The sequence below is a fragment of the Choloepus didactylus genome, chromosome 5 (assembly GCF_015220235.1).
Source record: "Choloepus didactylus isolate mChoDid1 chromosome 5, mChoDid1.pri, whole genome shotgun sequence".
NCBI lineage: Eukaryota > Metazoa > Chordata > Mammalia > Pilosa > Megalonychidae > Choloepus > Choloepus didactylus.
In genome coordinates, this window is record NC_051311.1 from 5884135 (window position 1) to 5905017 (window position 20883).

General features: G+C 39.1%; 1 protein-coding gene across 4 annotated transcripts in view; it reads right to left on the reverse strand.

Annotated features, from left to right (window-relative positions):
- Positions 1-20883, reverse strand: part of DNAJC1 (DnaJ heat shock protein family (Hsp40) member C1) — a 256895-nt gene that overhangs the window by 118279 nt on the left and 117733 nt on the right. For 2 of the 4 annotated variants that reach the window (XR_005217186.1, XR_005217184.1), the window contains exons 2-3: positions 7574-7675; positions 301-466 (exon numbers count right to left, since the gene is read on the reverse strand). Coding sequence is in view for 1 of the 4 variants with exons in the window: in XM_037837709.1 (XP_037693637.1) it covers positions 301-466; positions 7028-7074; positions 7574-7675 (315 nt within the window). In the remaining 3 variants the exon portion in view is untranslated. Of the gene's footprint in view, positions 1-300; positions 467-7027; positions 7075-7573; positions 7676-19102; positions 19191-20883 lie in introns of those variants that run through there. The other 2 variants (XR_005217185.1, XM_037837709.1) reach the window with 2 other exon arrangements.

A 20883-nucleotide genomic window follows, 5' to 3' on the forward strand; every position in this document is an offset into this window, starting at 1 on the left:
TATTTCTATTTGGAAGGAGATAATTAAGAAACATGGCTTCTCTTTACTAATTTTCAGCTAGATATTTGGGCTTTCCCAAAGTTCTGTAACAAGCCCAAATGCCACATTTTAAAAAGAAGGTTATTTTCTTATTCCATGGGTTCCTCTTGACTCAGAAAATATTCAACAGGAAACAATGAGTGCAAAACTATCAGAAAGAAAAATTCTGATGGAATTAATTCTAAATGGAAAAAGTGACGATGTCACAGGTAGAAAAGTAAAGTGTCTGGAATGCCACCCAGATGCAGGGCCGGCGCTCACCAGCTGCTTCTCCAGGTAGATGGACCAGACCACGGCGTAGTGGCCCACGGTGAGGATCACGAACACCAGGAAGGCCAGCTCGGCGTTGCTCATCTTCCTCACCCGCCTGTAGTAGAAGACGGGCTGCCGCCAGTCGGGGAGGCCGTTGACCAGAACATCGTCATACCTACGGTTGCAAAGGGAATGATCCTCACGGGGAGCTTACCATAGAAGCAAAAAAATGCATTTCTACCTATATTTAAAATCAGGAGAGAGGAGGAAATTCCTCCCAAACCGACGGCTTTGCGGCAGATCACAATCATCAGCCCCAGCCTCAGACCACCTTCCACGGTGCACGGCACCTTTCTGGGGTACAACCCTGGGGTGTGTGTAGCACCCCAAGGCGGGGACCCCTCAAAGGACATCCAAGCAGCAGGAGCCACCGACTTTACCTGCCTGTCAGTCTGCAGTAAAGACCCACCTGCCAAGTCAGCAACAAAAGGAGGGATCTCAGTGGGAGGAAAAATCAAGACAGGCGTTCCATTTGTTGCCATGAATTCCATATTAATTGAACCATACACGCAGGATAAATTCTCTACTCAGTGCTTTTATTCTCACTCCCACAATATTGTTCAAGGTTGAAATATTTGTACTTTTTATTTTATAAAATCTTTTTCAGGAAATAAAAGCCTAGAAAATGAGCAGCTTTTAAGTCTGTATTGCTCACATTCCTTTAGAAAATAACAAAAATTCCCAATTAGAAAGAGACATGGACAGAACAAATGTTCAATCAGATTTCTCAATAAAACTGTTTATTTGCAAACATTTAAAGGGCAATGTCCTCGTTCACTCACACACCAGATTTTCCTGGAAGGGATGAGCAGCACAAGTAACGGCTGACCTCAGGATGCATCTCAATCAGGTTTCTTGGTGCCCGTAAAGCAAAAAAGTTACTTTACAATAAAGATTTCAACTGAATACAAATTTCTGCCAGGCAGTTATTGTGGCAAATATTTTTAAAGTTAGAAATTAGGAAAAATATTTATGATTTAAAACTCAAAATGGTCACACACAAATACTGTATGTTCAACACACACAACCTGTTAATCTTAATTGAACACAACTCATTAAATATTCTAATCACACTATTTCCAGAATTAAATCTGCACTGAAAGGCCTAATTTGGTGCAACACATTGACCAAAATATTTTAATTAAAAATATTCTGAGTTAGTCGCAGGCCTAATTACAGGAACAGAAATAGAGCCTATATTGTCAGGCAGGTCAGTAGAACTCAGTAGTAGGTTTTTCTCAAGTAAATTGACCGATCTAGGAATAATAGCGCAGCTGCTAAACTGCCAGTCTTGACATGTAAATCAATTTAAATGCAACAACTGCAGTAGCTACTTTGATAGTTATTAAATTGATACCTTGGAGATATGCTAAAAAAAAAAAAAAAAAAAAAAAGCAGAGGCTTTATAACAGGCAACTTTTTTTTTCAGTAGAAAAATATTGGTTTTAGATGCAAAACATATTTTATTAGCAAACCTAGAAAACCTGACTTTTAGATCAACTTAGGTTATTAATAATATATCAGATGAGAATAACCAATGTTCAAAGCAAAGGATATTAATTAGTACTAGAGTCTAAAAGGCAAATTGTGTCATTTATAAGAGTCGACATTAAAATATGGTTGTATAGTAGATGGATCAGACAAAATCTGATGTTTAATATTTCCCCTTTTCATATTTATAGCAAGTCTTTAATACTATCAACATAGAATAATATGATTTTATCAAATCTACCACTACCATTCTCAAAAATTTATGTTTAAATCTATATTGTAAAAACCGACTAATTTTGAATTAGAAACGGATTGGTAAAAGGTTTCAAGTGGCATGACACAAGATTACAACATTTGAATGAGGTCCAAAGAAAGATAAGACCTGAGCTTATTCTAAATTTATATCTACTTCAAATTTGTTGGGGGTGGGGAGAGAAAGGCAAACACGAAATCCACCATTTCCAGCAAATCTCTTCCATGAAATAACTTCATGTAAAAGACAAGGTTATTAATAAATAACATCTAAGAAAGTGGTGACAATTTACTAGTAGCATTACTAAGCATTAAATTTGTTTTAGATCTAAGCTGTATTGGAGGAAAACACAGCTGAACTCATAGCTAAGAATCGCAGATCAACTATTTTATCAAAATCATTGCTGAAAACGCTGCGTGTCTGTTAATAGCTACTATTTTCTACCCCACATAAAAAAAATTGTATTTAGTGCACAGCCACATTCAAGATGGCAAAACCTCCTGCACTGGACATGTTAAGCAGAACTAGGTATTTACCAGGCAGGGCCTGCCACTCTAAACAACAGACCCCTCGGCTTACACTTAGAATCAATACTCAATTGATTTTACTATCAGTGCACATCAGGGCTCACTGGCCATTTTGGGGAAGATAGCTTCTTTTATATCTCACTTTTCAGAATATATGCTGTTAAAAGACAAATTGCTGCTTTCCTGATAAAACACTGAAAAAAACGAAAGACATTTCTTAAAATACACACAAACACTATTTTCATAAGTTACTTAAGAAAAAACATTGTCCCGACAACACATAAAATTTTAAATTTAAAGTCACCATATTATGCTATTTCTTTACTTAAACACATAATCTTGTTCAAATGCTCTGTAACTGAGTCACACAAACTGCTCTTAACTATTAAAACCAGATGAAAACTGTATGTACATATGAAGGTGTTACAAGAATACAGATAAGTAAATCTCTATGATAAAATACCACTAATGCCAAAAATCACAGAGAACCATAAAGGCATTCTCTTGGGAAATGCAGCATTAATAGATCAACTCCACACAACCAGCATAAGGCCTCATGTGTGCTTACTTCACTGCATTTCCTAAAAATGTACACAGCAAATGTAAAATAATGGTTGCAGAGGCATTGCAGAGTTCTGCAAATGTATCTAGTTGGAAAAAAAATAAAATTTAATTTTTAACTACCTACAGAAAAAATGTATGGAAAACTAAAATATTAGCACATTGAGAAATATAAAATCGTAATTATATAGCCAAAAATGTATTATGAAAGAGTATTTAAATAATTCCGCCATTTACCTAAATTGCAAATTTCCTATCACACAAAGCTTGAACTTTATGCTTAAAACAATAACAACCTAACTTCCATGTAGGTCATGTTTTGAAACTTAGAGGAAACCAGTTAACTGTGTAAGTCTAAGTTAACTGAGTTCACTCTCCTTTCAAAAACTTATATATATATCTATATATATATATATACACACATACATACATACACACACACACATGCCAAAAAATTGCGGTCCAGAGCATTTTATATGACATAGTATCCAAAGGTGTTATTATGTCTCCTAATTAGGGAAGAGAAAGTGCGTAGATAGATTTCTTATTCTCAGATCAATGTTTATTTTGATTCAAACAAATGTGTAATGAAATTTACAATAACTGGGGGTGGATTTGTAGTTTAGCAGATAAAAGCTGAGATAACTGTACTTTTAACTGCATTTATAAATAAAACATCATTCTATTTAGTAAACTAAAAAAATACATACAACTTTTACAACTACAGGAACATAACATAGGCTAAAACACAAATATAATGCAGGACAATGAGGTTAACAAAATAATAGTGGTTAAAAATTTATAAGAGATTTTAAACAAAAATATACTAATTTTAATAAACCACTATCTAGTACATAATATGCAACGATTGGTGTCTACTCAGTGCTTCATTTCATTTTCAGGACACTTAAAAAGAATTTAAGTCAGAACCGGGCTGGACTGCTGTTTCCCTAAATAAGCAAGTTAGCTAAGGAGTAAAAAGGCCACTATGCTAGGCTTCCTTACACCAACCTGGAAAACACAATTTGTCTTCATGGTATAGTTGATCCTTTTGGGAGAAAAAAGGGTTAAAAGTCTGTTTACAATTGCACTTCTACGAATTTACCGAAGAGAAATGAAAACATATGGCCACACAAAGATGTAAACGAATGTTCACTGCAGCGTTACTCATCAGAGCCAAAAAGTGGAAACCAACCAATTGCCAGACAGTGGAAAACTACTCAGCAATAAAAAAGAACAATACTGGTATATGCTACGAAGTTGATGAACCTCAAAAACATTATGCTGAGAAGGAAGCGAGATGCGAAAGAGCACATACTGCACAATACCACGTATATGCAAAGTCCAGACGAGACTTGTACAGCGTCAGCCAGAGACCATGATTGCCCAGGGACCGGGGTTGGAGTGGAGCTGCCTGCAAATGGGCTCAAAGGGATTTTCTAAAGTAGTGAAGTGTTCTAAAACTGGATTGTGGGAATGGCTGCACAACTCAGTAAGTTCACAACAAAATCATCGAATTGTACATTTAAAGCAGGTGACTATTAGGTATACAAGTGACATTTAAAAAAACAAAATGTCTTTTCCTATTAAAAAAGAAGGTTATCAAATCTGTTGTTTTAGCTATTTAGTTTGCTATTCCCTTTTCAACCAAAATTTAAAGAATGTATCTGATTTCAGTGAAAACACATTTATCTGAAAGGAAATAAATAGGAAAATATGTCTATGACAATTTTCCAAACTGTAAATACCTGGAAGGTTATACATCTAAAAGTATTTATTTAATGAATATTTATAACAATTAATAATTATGATACCAAAGAGCAATTTTTAGTTCAGCATGAGACAAATCTTTTTTTACAAGATAAAACTGACCATGCTCTTTTTTTCCCCTTGGAGGAATTAGAAGCACTAGGTAATTGCACCGGTGATTTTCTCCTTCTTGTTTAAATACTCAGAGGTCCCCTGGCCTCAGGCACAGGCTTGGAGGAGGGTTCCCAGCTTAATTAGTTTAGACCCTGGCCTCGAGGAAACCCAGTTTCATAGACACCACAGCTGTTTGTGTAACTGTCAGATCCATTTTTCTACCAAGACTCTAAAATACAATGCAAAGGGTACCAAACCCAAAAAGATATGTTAGATGAATCTATGCTAATGAAGAAACATTTTACACATGAGAAATGATTTATCCAGGAAGGACAGAAACTAGTGAAAGAAACTGTTACAAAGTTTACAGACTTTCAAGATAACAACAAACAAAAATAAAAGCTGATACCAAAGATGCTGGGAGACTGAATGCAACGCTCTTTAAAGACACATTACTGATGTGTGAAATAAAACCAGGGGCTCAGAGAGCGAGATTAACAACAGAAAACAGGCCAGAGGGCCAGCGCCTCTTCCAACAGCCCCCGCGGGCTCCGTAAGCACCGGGGCTTATCTCAGACCCCAGGAATGTCCACCGTGGGGTCTACGCCCAGGCCAGCCCTGGCATAAAGCAAGGAACACTTCCCGAGAACAGCCTGAATCCTTGCTCTGCATGCCAACAAACAGGTATTCCAATCACTGAACTGGGATGAGAACCAGGAGTGGGAGCTAACAGCTTAGGACACAGAGCAATTCCAGATAATACTTTTGAAGAAAGGTGCAGAAGGTCACAAGCATCATTTTGGGGGGGCTGTCTTTAGGATGTATCCATAGCCAGATATCTGATGACTTCAGCATAAAATCTCAAATTCCTAATTATTTTTTAAAGGTACTCTTTTGAAGGACTGCAGATTATGGCCCACTAGTATCTCATGAAGTCAATTTATCACACATCAGATTTAAACATATGTATAAAAATAAAATAGACTAGTCTAGACTAGCCCAGAATAGAAAAATTGGACTCTCTTGTTTTGTGAAACGTTGTGTGTGCATGGGAGGTGTGCACTTGTGTGGGTGTGTGCATGTGCAGGGATGCATACACATGTGGTATGCATATGGAGGGGTGTGTACATGTGTGTGGGTGTGCACACATGGTGTGCTGGTGCACATGTGGGGGTGTGCCTCCTGAGGCATGATGGGAAGTGTATTTCTGACTGTGGGTCTGCATTAAACCACTGGGACGTCCCCAGCAGCTCACTGCGCAGGGGCAGAGGGAAGGGCGGTGACCCTCCTCCCCCCACCCAAGTCACAGGCTCTCTCCCACACTTCTGAAGGGGCACAGGGTGGGCTCAGAGTGAGGGGCTGTCTCCACTCTACAGTTTAACCCTAAATACAAGTCACTGGAGCAGAGGAGGGCAGGAAGGGAAATAAGAAAGAAAAGAAGAGAAAGGAGCCAATATCTTTTTCCACTCCTGTCTTGCACAAACTGTCACAAGTCTGCTCTCTCCCTCACAAAATGGGTTTATTATCCTGAGAGTAAAGAAACTTCAAGGAAAGGCACTAACTCAAATTATCACAAAGGGCCTAATTCCCACAGTTAAGGAATAGGGAGAAAAGATCGCTAAGCACGGGTGGGTGTTTTAGCGGACACAGGACAATGACGTGCGTCCGCATGAAGTCAAGGGGCATCTGTGCCTCCCAGGCCCGGGCACCACACTGAAGGGTTATCTGGAGAAGCCGTGACTTGCCAACTGCAGGACGCATGATCCAAAGCCTCCAAGTAATGAAGCAACCGACTGGATATTTCCAATAGAAAGGAACTCTGCTTTAAACAGATTTTTTAAACATTACATTTCTTGGAAGGAGCAAAAATAACATACTAACTTATAATGAATGAAATGTTTAAAAAGACTTAATTCTTGACTTTAAAAGCTGCTGCATGAAACTATATCATCTTAATTCAAAAGCAGAAATGAACACTCACCTCTGCCTTCGCTCATCATCCTTTAAAACTTCATAAATGGCCACCAACTAAAATAGAAGCATTACTTTAAAATAAAAATACTCTCAACTACAAGAAGTCACTTAGGAGGGTGACGGTACTATAATATACATGCAGAAAACCCTATGTGCACATTTATACAATGAACAGATAAAATTGTGATTATAAATAATACTTTAATTTTCAGTAGCACCTTAAATAGTAAAAAAATGCTTGATATCAAAATAAATATTTGTGAAAGATGCAAAAGTAATAGTTACCTTAAAATGTGCTTTTACAAAAGCAAAACTCACAATTTAGACAAGAAAGTTCTGACAAGTATGACTCTCTGAGAACTTTGATATTCTAATACAAAAACTTTTGATGAAAAGTTCTTTGGTAAGAAATAGAATAAAAACATATGCATTCTATTTTTAAAATACTACCTCATTTTCAAATGGAAATATTCTGTGTATAAGTTAATATTTTACCATAAACTTATTTGTTTCTGCATCTGAGACATATATAACAAGAGCATATTTCACTTACTTGTCTAAACTGAGTTTCTGCGTTTTCATCTTTATTCTTGTCTGGATGCAAGGTTAGCGAGAGCTTACGGTATGCTTTTCTGATGTCTGCAGACGAAGCATCCTGGAGATGGGGGAGGGGGAAACACAAAGCAAACTTTGTCAGAAAAAGAAATTCCCAGAACCTTGTTAAGATCTGAGAAGACAGCCAACCCAGCACAGGACCCCGGGCAATGTAATTTGAGCAATCAGTCTAACAACCAGGCTATGCAACTAGCCTGACCCACATGACTGAACAATTATTCGATCTAATTTGGCTCTCCTCTTAACCTTTCCGTACCAAGCAGTCATTTAAAGAAGGGAAGAAGGCAGTATTTGCCAAAACTTTTCAAACACTTGCCTTCCAAAAATTAACCAATAAATCTTTTTCCGTAATTAAGAGATGAAAATGAAACAAATTAAAAATTACTACAAATTTAATAAAAATTACTTATTAAAAATAAAGAAGGTCTTTATTTGAGAATCTTAAAGACAATTTCTTTCTCCCAGGATCACCATATGTGGTTTCTTTATTATTATTTATATTGAATTTACTATCTAGCAATAACCTATAGAATCTCAATTTCACATGTCAAAAAGTATGCATATTTGAAGGCAGCTAAGACAGCATTTATCCAAAATAATTATAATTAGAAATAGCTGTGCATATTGTACTTAACATTTATTTTGGTCCCCTGAAAGGTGTTTTGAATGTAGTCCAGTTTCCCCAGTCTAGGCTGCAGAAATAAATTTGCCCACTATTTAAAAGGTCACTGTGGTTCAGCAAGAGTACGTTTAGGTTAAGTGGATGTTAAAATCACATTTTATGCGATCTTTGTGCACAGGTAAAATGAGAGAACATCATTCTACAGGCCAGGATAAAATGCACAACAATCACAAAGAATACTCAGTCAAGCTGGGGTTTAAAAGTTCACCTCCACTAGATTTAAAAGATATTCCAGTAACTAACATATTCATGGGGCAAAACTATAGTCAAGTTGCTTATTAAATTTCATCTCTTGTTTTACGGCTGAATATTTGTCCAATGAATTTCCTAAAACTACACAAAGGTTCAAATGACTAAAGAAGAAAATATCAAAACAAAGCCCTGTGTCCCTGGGACTAAGTAGCTGTTAAGGAAATGGAGCTGGAGACAGCCACCGGGACACTATTGACCCGCCAGGCTCTCCTTTAGAAACCACTGTTGTCATGACCAGTTTTCTGAGTCACATTTCTCCAGGCTATTACCCAACTTACAAGTTTCAAACTTACAAGTTTCAAACTCTCCACAAGTCTGCTGACTTGTAGAGAGTTGAGGAGCTATAAAATTAGGGGACTAACTTGGGCAGGCAATGTGGTTCTAATTTTCTTTCTCATTTGCTTAAAGGAATTGATGTGTTCCCTAAAAATTGCACACAAGGTATATTTTTGTGGACTAAACTGTAACATGGTAGAAAGGATGATTATTTAAGGGAAATCTATGATGAATCTTTTTGTTGCACAGAGGTCAAGTGTCAAATGAATAAACATTCTTCAATTGGGATTTTAATTTTAGATTTTATTACATTGGGACTACATCACAGAGAAACTATTCAAAAGGACATTTCTTACAAAATAAGGCCTATATATTTTCTTCTGCTATGAAATGAACACACGCGCATTAGAGAACATCTCTGACCCAACGTGAAATACAAATACCTGACAGTCACCCAATACAACTCCCTGCTTCCAGGCTTGCCACCCTGGCCCACGCCTCCATTCCTCTGCTGGGGTATTCGCCCACATGTAAACGGGCCCAGACGTCGCTCCTGGTTCAAGGCCCCAGTGGCCCCCAGCAGCCTTCCTCACCTGCACTTCCCCAACTTCTTGGCCTACTTCCACATCCTGCCACACCCCTTCCCCAGCAGCATGCTCGTCCCCAACCTCCTGAGTCCTTCCCCAGCTGCAGAGTCGGCTCTCTCCTGACCAAGGAGCAGGCCTCTTGGACCCACCAACGCCCCAACCCCCTTCCTCTCCAAAAGCTCCAGTCCAAGGGGACAGAGAGGAAAAATCCTGGAGGCTTCCCTGTCTACACAGACATGCTCCAGACAAGCACTATCTCAAACTAGCTTCTTTCTTTCTTTAACTTAGTACCAAAGGAATCTTCACTAATTTTTTCCTCACGACACTGTGGGGGACGCACCGTTATCATCCAGTGCATTTACTTCTGAGGGAACTGTAGCAGATAGAGGGGAAGGAACTTGTCCAAGTTCACACCGCTGCTAAGTAACCAAAATAGGATTCAAGCCCACAAAATGTGGCTTCAGAATGGGAGCACTCTCTGCAGAACTCACATTCACACTGATCCGATACAGAGCATGGAACAGGTCCATGCTCCCCCCAGGGGCACGTGGCCCAGCGGAGCTGGAAAGGTGCAGGCCCTGACACCAGGTGCTTGCTTTTCTACACACTTTACGTCACATTTCTACTAGAGACCTGAATGCTAGATCATTCATCTCCCCTACTGTAGGACAGTGTTCTGATAGGAACATGGGTCAACTGGCCATCTTTAACAATGTCAACATGAGAAAGTCTACTGGGTTTATTTGACAGGATTCTTTTCCTTCTAAATGTGATACAGCTCTTTGGCCAGTTGAACATGATTTACCTTAACACTTTTAGAATCCTGAAAGCAACACCAGAGAAGTGATTCTGTAAAGAAGAGACATACAGTCATTCTTTAAAACAAATCAAAACAAAACCTGTGAAAGCAAAATAAGCTTGTCAAAATTGAAACAATGTGATTGGACCTCCCCAGAAATGGTGGCGTTCTCGAGAGAACTACAAGGGCTTGTCTCCTCACAGAAGCAATGACTAACATGGCAAATGCTATCAAAATAAACTTTTTCTGAACTCTGGAAACTGGTCAAGGATTTACAGCAACCAGACATTGGCTTAATCAAGAAGAAGGTGGCTGTCTCAGTAAGAAAGCTTTATGGTGTTTTATCTTAACCTGGACCCATCTCCCACTCCTTGGCCCAGGGGCAGTGGTGAAGATGGCAAACCATATTCCAGGCATGGGTTCTTGGAACCACAGTGAGCAGGGCGGACCTGACCTTACAGGAAAGTACAAAGGGACTGCCTTTATTTCAACTCAGAACTCTCCCAGGGCAGAGGCACCCACCTGAAGTATTTCTGGAGAACATCAAAAGGCAAATGCATTAGCTGATGCCAACTGGGTAAAGGGATAACAGTGGGAACAAGCAATAGACACACTGGAGACCTTGGGAGGAAAGCCTGGGGAATGAGACATTTTGATTGGAAAAAGGGCTTTGAAAAAGCTCACACATATTCCCTGGAATCTAGAGGGCCATGGGTCTGTCCAGGGTGGGACACAATCGCAGAGAAGACCTAGGAAAGCCCTAAGCCATCACCTCTGGCTAACCTTCAAGCTCTGCCTCAACACACACATACAGCACCACTGGCAAATTCTCGGAGTACTGTTTTTTGTTTGTTTGTTTGTTTGGGAGGGGTTTTTTGTTTTGTTTTGTTTTGTTTTGTTTTGTTTCATTTCTTTCCAAGCATTTAAGGAAATCTGTTGAGTCACTAGCTGACCACTGAACAAACTGAATAGAGGCTGCAGCAGCCACAGACAACAAAGAACCCAGAATTTACAAAATTAGTTCACAAAAGTCACCAAATGAACAACCACCATCACAACAAGTAGCCATGACAAACCCTAAGGAAAGGGAAAACAGGATTTCCAGTGCTGCCACACTGTTGCATTCAAAATGTGCAGTTTTCAACAAAAACTTAGGAGGCATACAAATAACCAAAAAAGCACAGAACCACACACAGGAAAAAAAGAAATTAATGGAAACTGTCCCTGAGAAAGTTCACACAGTGGACAAACTAGAAAAAGACACTTAAAGGCTGTCTTTTGAAAGCTAAAATGAACTAAAGGAAATCAAGAAACTGATATATGAGCAAAATGAGAATTTCAATAAAGATAGAGATCATTAAAAGGAACAAAACAGAAATACTGGAGCTCAAAAGCACAGTAATTGAAATTTTTTTAAAACTCCCTAGAGTGATTCAACAACAGACTGGAACTGGCAGAAGAAAGGATCACCAAACTTTAAGATAAGACAATTGAAATTATCCAGTCTAACGAAGCGAAAGGAAAAAGAATGCACAAAAGTGAGCAGAGACTCAGAGACCTGTGTGACACCGTCAAGCATTCTGATACGTACATTATGGGAGTCCAGAAGGAGGAGGAGAGAAAGGGGCAGAAAGGATGTGTGAAAAAATGACGGCTGAAAACGTCCCAAATTTGATGAAAGACATGAATCTACACATTCAAGAAGCTCAAAAACTCTGAGGAGGATAAACTCAAAAAGATTCACACCCTAGACACATTATGATCAAACTGCTGAAAAACAAAGACAAAGAGAGAATCATGAAAGCGGTGAGAGAGAAGAGACTCATCACATACAAAGGACTCTCAGTAAGATTAACAGCTAATTTCTCATCAAAAACCATGGAAGCAAAAAGGTAGTAGAAAAACATTTACTACCAAAATTCAACCAAGAATTTTATATCCAGCGAAACTATTCTTCAAAAATGAAAGAGTAATACAACATACCTAGATAAACAAAAACTGAAGAGTTCATTCCTAGTAGACCTACCCCACAAGAAATGCTACAGGGGTGTGGGGAGTGGGCAGAAATATGTAGGAGCAAATTATCTGTATATTATTGAAATTAAGTTGGTATTAACCCCAACTAGAATGTTGTACATTAAAATGTCAATTGTAAACCCCAGGGCATACAATTAGGAAAAAAAAACTTTAAAAATATATACTAAACGAAATGAAAAAAGAATCAAAATGATACACTAGAAAAAATCTATTTGACACAAAACAAGGCAGCAATGGAGGAAATGAGGAAAAAAAAAGACATAAGATGTACAGAAAATAGCAAAATGACAGAAGTATGAGTAATTGCAATAAATGGAAATGGATTAAACTCTCCAATTAAAAGCAGAGGTTGGCAGAATAGATAAAACTATATGTTGTCTATAAAAGAATCACTTTAAAACTCTTCTGGTTTGCTAATGTTGCTGTTACGCAAAATACCAGAAATGGATTGGCTTTTATAAAGGGGCTTTACTGGGTTACAAATTTACAGTTCTAAGACCATAAAAGTGTCCAAACTAAGGCATCAACAAGAGGATACCTTCACTGAAGGAAGGCCGATGGCGTCCGGAACACTCTGTCAGCTGGAAAGGCCCGTGGCTGGCGTCTGCTGGTCCTTTGCTCCCAGGTTGTGTTTCAAAATGGCTTTCTCCAAAATGTCTCTGGGCTTCTGTCTCTCTTAGCTTCTCTCTCTCAGTCTCTGTGCATCCTTGCTTGGGCTTCTGTCTCTCTCAGCTCCTGTGCATCTTCGCTTGTTCTCCCAGGGCATTTCTCTCTAAGCATCTGGGTGGGGGTCCTCTCTTAGGTTCTCTGGGACAAACTCTGGGCTTCATTCCAAACATCTTCCTGTCTGCATCTCCAAGCATCTCCAAGCATCAGCATCTGTGTCAGCTCTTGAGCTCTTTTAAATACTCCAGTGAACTAATTAAGAAACACCCTGAATGAGCGGGGCCCACACCTCCATGGAAATAATTTAACCAAAGGTCTCACCTACAGTTGGGTGAGTCACATCTCCATGGAAACAATCAAAAGGCTCTACCCAACATGACTGGATTAAAAGATCATGGCTTTTCTGGAGTCCATAATAGTTTCAAACTGGCACAAGAACCAAAGACACAAAAAGGTTGAAAGGGAAGGAATGGAAAAAGATATTCCATGAAAAGAGTAACCAAAAGGAAGCAGGACCAGCTATACCAACAACAGACGAAATAGATTTTAAAACAAAAATTGTTACAAGGGACAAAGAAGGACATTATATAAAAGAGTTGATCCATCAGGAAAATATAACAATTCTATATATATATGTGTGTGTGTGTATATATATATACACACACACACACACACACCTAACAACAGAACCCTAAATTATAAAGCAAAAAAAATGACAGAATATAAGGGAGAAATAGTTCAACAATAGTGGTTGGAGACTTCACTCCATTTTCAAAAATGGATAGAACCACTGGACAGAAAATCAGCAAGGACATATAAAACATGCACAACACTAAAAACCTACTAGACCTAATAGACATCGACAGAACACTCCACTCAACAACAGCAGAATACACGCTGTTCTCAAGTGCATCGAACAGTCTCCAGGATAGACCATATGCTAAGTCACAAAACAAGTCTCAATAAGTGTAAAAAGGCTGAAACCATACAAAGTATGTTATCTCACCACAATTAAATGCAATTAGAAACCAATAAAAGGAAAATTTTGAAAATTCACAAATATGTAGAAATTAAACAGCATACTCAAACAACTGAATAAAAAAAAAGAAAAGTAAATTTTAAAACTCTGTGATATGAATGAAAACTGCCATTGTGTAAACACAACTGTTAGAAAAATCATACTTAGTAGCAGGCCAGAAATCTGTGCTCTAGAACAATAAAACTGAAAACTCTACGGAGAATTTGTTTTTTACATCGATATTTAGAAAGTTTGAGACTGAAACAGGAAAAGCCATAAAATATCTAGCTCATATCACCTGTTGAACCTTTTTTTTTTTTGGAGTCATGTTTTCTGGAAGGTTTTATTTGATAATGATAACAATTATGTTTTTTTTTTTTAATGTAAGAGGATTCAGGATTAAGTAACAACTCAATTAAATCATGCTATTTACTTTTTTAAAGGCAAAGAAGAAATCGCAAGGAAAATTAGAAAATACTTTGATATGAATGAAAATGAAAATACAACATACAAAACTTAGGTGATGCACTGAAAGCAAGCAGTGTTCAGAGGAAAATTTATAGCTATAAACACTGATATAAAAAAAGAAGAAAGATTTCAAATCAATAACCTAACTTTCCACCTTAAGAAACTAGAAAAAAGAGCAAACTAAAGCTATGAGCAGAAGAAAGGAAATAATAAAGATTAGAGGAAAGATAAATGAAAGAGAGAGTAGAAAAACAATAGAATCAATAAAATCAAAAGTTGGTTCTTTGAAAAGATCAACAAAATTGACAAAACTTAAGCTAGAATGATTAAGAATAAAAGGGAGAAGATTCAACTTACTAAAATCAAGAATGATAGAGGTGACTTTACTACCAAACCTACGGATATAAAAACGATCATAAAAGGATATTATGATAATTGTATGCCAACATATTAGATAACCCAGATAAAATGGACAGATTCCTAGAAACAGACAAACTACCAAAACTGACACATGAAGAAACAATATTAGCATATATCAAAGCCAAAGACATCACAAGAAAAGAAAATAACAGATTAATATCCCTTATGAACATAAATGCCAAAATCCTCAACAAATTACTAGCAAACTGAATCCAGCAGCGTATTAAAAGGATTTTATCCCGGGATTTATCCCAGGAATGCAAAGTTGGGCCAACATATGAAAATCAATCAGTATAATACACCACAATAGAATAAAGGAAAAATACTACAAGAACTTCTCAACAGATGCAGAAATTCCAACACTTTTCATGATAAAAACACTCAACAAACTAGAAATAGAAGGGAACTTCCTCAACCTGAAAAAAGGCATCTATGAAAAATCCATAGCTAACATCAAACTTAATGGTGAAAGACTGAAAGCTCTCCCCCTAAGATCAGGAACAAGTAAATGATGTGTACTCTTGCCACTTTTATACTGGAAGTTCTCACCTGAGCAATTAGGCAAGAAAAGAAATAAAAGGCATTGAAAGTGGAAAGGAACTAGTAAAAGCATCTCTACTTGCAGATGACAAACTCACATATACAAAAAATTCTAAAGAATCACAGAACACTTATTAGAGCTAATTCAGCAATGTTGCAGCATATAAAACTGACATAACAAAAATCAGTTGTTTATTTATACACTACAAATGAAAAATCTGAAAATGAAACTGAGAAAACAATACCATTTACAATAACATCAAGAAGAAAATACTTAGGAATAAATTTAACAAACAAAGTGCAGCACTGGTACACTAAAAACTCTGCCTGACGTGACCCGAGAGAGGTATCTTAATTCACTTTAAATAAGGGGTTGGCAATTTTTTTCTGTAAAGGGCCAGAGAATAACTACTTTAGAGTTTACTGGGCCAAACAGTCTCTGTTGCAACTACTGGACTGTACCATTGTAGCATGAATACAACCACAGACAGCACATAAACAAATGGGCCTGGCTGTGTTTCAATTAAACTTCATTTACTACAGCAGGTTTTGGCTGGAATTGGCCCATAGGCTGCAGCTTGCTGACCACTGCTTTATATCAATGGGTTGCCAATAATCTAAACACGTTCTATTTAGTTTCTCAGCAAATGTGAGACCTAAATTTTTAGGTTTGCCAGGTAGTAGAAAAATCTGAGGCTAGTTATCCAAAACAAGTATCAGAAGACCTTATTCAGGATGTGATCAAGGTAAAATCGTCTCTATAAAATTTGCTATTTCCTTGAAAAAACTCAGGGATGTTAAATCCAAGGGAAGAACATATATTTGGCTATCAGATTCGATAATGAGGGAAGACTACAGCCATCCAAACCATATTTTGGGGGCACACAGTTGTGGAACTTCAAACTCGGGGGTCAACTCCCGTGAACTCTGTGTAATCTTTCACACCAGATTCTTGGGTCATTTCTCATCTGGTATTACTAATCCAAAGTTCATGATCAACTTTCATGATGGCTCTTCCCTCTTTATTCTGGCCTATGAATGTAAGTTTATCAGTCAGCACCCTCCCGCACACAAGGGGCATGTACATCTAGCCCAGACTGTTCGCAGGTGGCATGAGGGACTCACCCTGCGGGTAGAGGTGGCTCCCTGAGCTCCCTACAGAAGGCTGTCAGGGGCGGTAGGGTCGCGCAGCCTGGGGCTCGGGATTGCTGGCTGCGGGACACACAGGGCAGGACCACGAGGAAACTGTTTCCTCGGGAGGAGGGGACAATCAGACCCTGTAACAGGGGAATTCCCAGGGCCACACGCAAGCCCCAAACAAGATTCATGCACAGAAATAATCAGGGAGGCCCCTACCCAGTGGCCTGGAGCTATTCTCTAAACCCACTCTACGGGTATGTTCTGAAGTTGTTTTCTTTTTCCAATTTTTTTTTTTTTTTTTAGCTCCTGGCAACCACAGAAAGCTGTCAGGACCCTAGCTGGATACAAGCTTAAGAAACAGATGCCTCGGAGTCTAAATTCCAGTGATAATACATTAAAATATCAAAACGTCCAGGTTTCAAAAAGTACAAAAAAATACAAAGAAACAGAAAGTGATGGCCCAGGCAAAGGAGGAAACCAAAGCATCAGAAACCATCAATGAGAAGGATAAGACCTGGGACATACCAGATGGACTTTTTAAAAATGGCCCTAAATATGCCCCAAGAGCTAAAGAAAAACATGGACAAAGAATTAAAGAAAATCAGGAAAATGACAGATAAGCACAAAGAGAGGATCAATAGAGAGATGGAAATTATGAAAAGGAACCAAACAGAGCTGAAGACCACTGTTCAACAAATTTAAAATTCCCTACAGGAATTGGAGCTGGCAGAAGAAAGGATCAGTGGACTAGAAAATAAGAAAAGTGACATCATGCAGTCTGAGGGGCAGAAAGAAGAAAGGATGAAGATTAGTGATCAGTGCCTGAGCAACCTGTGGGACACCATCAAGCGTACATACACGCATCGTGGGAGCCCCAGAAGGAGAAGAAAGAGAGAAAGGAGCACAGAGAACATTCAGAAAAATAACAGCTGAAAACTTCCCAAATTTAACAAAAGACATGAATGTACACATCCAAGATGTTCAGCCAACTCCAAACAGGATAAACTCAAACAGACCCATACCATATCATGTTATAATCAAACTGGAGAATGCCAAAGATAAAGAGAAAATTCTGAAAGCCTGAAGAGAGAAGCAATGTGTCATGTATAAGGGAGCCTCAATAAGATTAAATGCCACTTTTCTCATCATAAACCATGGAGGCAGGATGGCAGTGGGAAGACATATTTAAAGTACTGAAAGCAAAACATTGCTAAGAGCTCTGTATCAGACAAACTGTGTTTCAAAAATGAGGGAGGGTTAAGACATTCCCAGATTAACAAAAGCTGAGGGGCTTTGTCACCACTAGACAGGCCCTACAAGAAATGCCAAAGGGAGTTCTGCAGGTTGAAAGGCAAGGATACTACACAATTAACTGAAGCCACATGAAGAACTAAAGAGCTCCGATAAAGATAATGACATGGGTAAACATAAATACCAGGACTACTGTATTTTTGATTTGTAACTCCACTTTTTATTTCCTACAGGATCTAAAAGGCAAATACATAAAATGTAATGATAGATCAATGGTTTGGATTTCATAATGTAAAAATATGGAGTTTGTGACAAGAACTACATAAAAGTAGAGGGTTGGAGGGCTATAGGAACACAGTTTGTGTATGCTACTGAAGTTGTTAGCATCAAAGCAAACAAGATTGTTGTAGATTTAGGATGTTAAATTTAAGCCCCATAGTAACCACAAAGACAATGTCAGAGAATATGCAAGCTCAGAGAGACAGGAAGTAGAGTACAGGTTTACCAGGGGTGGGCAGCAGGGGCAATGGGGAGCCAATGCAAAATGAGTGCAGGGTTTCTGTTTGGGGTGAAGGGAAAGTTCCAGTAATGATGATGGTGAGCATTCTACAACACTGTGAATGTGATTAATCCCTGGAATGCTGTGCTTGGAGGGGTGGGGATGGGGAGATTTACGTTGTATCTATGTTTCCATGATTAATAAAAAAAGAAGAGAAACTACAGCAATACACGATTCTGAATGGGATCTAAGAATGGAGGAGAAAAGGCTCAAAAGGACATTACTGGGACATAAGAAAAAATTGGAATATAGTATACAAGTTTTGTATCAATGTTAAAATTCTTGAACTTGAAAACTGCACTGATGGTCATTACATAAGTGAATATCCTTGCTTGTAGGAAATGCACAGGGAAGTATAGTGTTCAAAGTGTAGGATGTAAGCAACCTGCTCTCAAATGTTCAGAAGAGAGGGGGGGGGAGGGAGGAGGGAGGGAAGGCGGGAGAAAAAAATTATGGCAAAGGTGGCAAACAGTTAAAATTGGTCGATCTGGGTATCTGGGAGGGTAGGGTATTCTGGTGTCTTCCATGTGGGGTTTGTTTTGTTTTTGCAAATGTCCTGTAAGTTTGAAATTATTTCAAAATAAAAGGTTTAAAAAAATACACCAAAAGAAAATAGAAAGAAAACTGATAAACATAAAAGCCGAAATTAAAGCCATGGAGAAGGAAACAAGGTAGTTCTCTGAAAAGATTAACAAAATAGGTAATTACCTTACCAAGCAGGATTAGGAAAAATAGGCATGTACACTAGACAGGGTGTGCCGCAGTCACTTACACTTAACTCTCGGAGGACTTTTTGGAGCAGAGCCCAGCTCCACTCTGCCTCCCGCCCCATGCTCCTGCCCACTCTCCCTCCAGTGGCGGGGGCCAAAGGATCGCTTCTGAAGCTCAGCCCTGCAGGATCCAGAGAGGAGACAGGGAACGTTTAAAACCTGCCATTCTTCTGATGCCCTTTTGTTTCCATTCCCTTTCAGAGGCAGATGGGTCCCTAGCCCCAAAGCTGTGTTTGCGCTGCTGCTGCCAGCCCATCCTGTTCCCGGAGTCTCCGTCCCCGAGACAGTAGCCAGTCCCTGAAAGCCAGCCAGGAGGGACCCGGAGCCTGCAGCCAGCCTCTCAGACACGCGGCCAGTCCCCCACCACGGTCAGGAAAGGGCTCAGAAGGGTTTCCAGTCCACGCCACACCATAAACCAAGGGATGGGCACCCACACCTGCAAAGAGCAGGGGCAGGAGCAGCAGGAGCATGGGCACCATCTGATCTCCACCTTCCAAAACTTACAGAAGCATGTGTCATGGGCCAAAGCTAAATTACCTCCAGAACATCTGCTGCAAACAAGCCCAGGAATCAGTGACCAGCTTTGCACACTTTGCAGCACAGGAAAGCACACCAGAAGGAAATAATAAATGTTGAAACCAACTCACTGTATTTGAAACATACAAGGTTTGTTTTCTCTTGTTATCCTCCAATTTTAATAAAAAAGTTTTCATGGCAATCTAAAAGACTGATAAATATATGAAATAAAAATGCAAATCAGGAGGTATAATGGAATGATACTGGGTGCTTTTCTTTAGATTTCTGAAATCAACTCACTTTTTTAAAGGGTGAAATCTCTCCATATTCATTGACAGGAAACAACTTTCCATTATATTTTCCCTTTCTCTTCATGGACTGTCAGAGTGAATTCCTAAATTACTCATAGTACAGATCATAAATTCCTTGAAAACAGAGAACACTTCTTTCAATGTTCAATGTTTTTTTCAAGTTCCAAATCTGTTCCTGCCCCAGTCTTCCCTACATAAACTACTTAGGTCAAACTTCTAGCAGTCAACCGCAATTATTTCCTTTCTTTCTGCCTCTTTGGTAATTCACCAGAATCCAGACCTCCCACGATCCTTGTGCAAGCTATACTCTTGTGCCACTAAGAGATTCTTCTCTGACGTACACTCTGTCTCCAATATCATGGCTCCTCAGTGGATAAGGCGACTCTCCATCCACCTTCCTTCTGGCCAGCCCTGACCAAAGCACCTTCGGGCCATGATGGAAAGCTTCTGGATTGCACTTTCCAACATGGTACCACTGGCTACAGGTGGCTGCTAGCACTTGAGATGCAGCTAGGAACTGAATTTAGATTCTGTTTACTTTGAGTTAGTTATCAAGGGACATTGTGGTTCTAGAGTGCCTTTCCATATCACAGAAGTTAGAAAGCAGAAAGTCAGAAGTGATTTAGGGTTGGCCAATCAGAGGTGCTCTAATGAGAAAATGCAGAAATAAGGCAAAGGCCACTCCTACTGGCAAACAAGGACTGGCTTTTCTGTGACAGTGTTAGCTGAAGGCCCAGGACCCAGCCCCTGGCTCCACGGGGTTGGGCAGTCCTGCAGTGGGCAGGTGTGCTCTGGAGCTGGCAGCAGTTGTGGGGGCTTACCGATCATGGTAGTCAATGACAGTATGGTACAGGTAAGAGTTACTCAGTGCGTCTAGGATAATCACAGGAGGGGGGTGGGGGGCAGGACAGCACCGATGGGCTTGTCTGGGGTGATGTGTGGAGGAGTCAGACCCA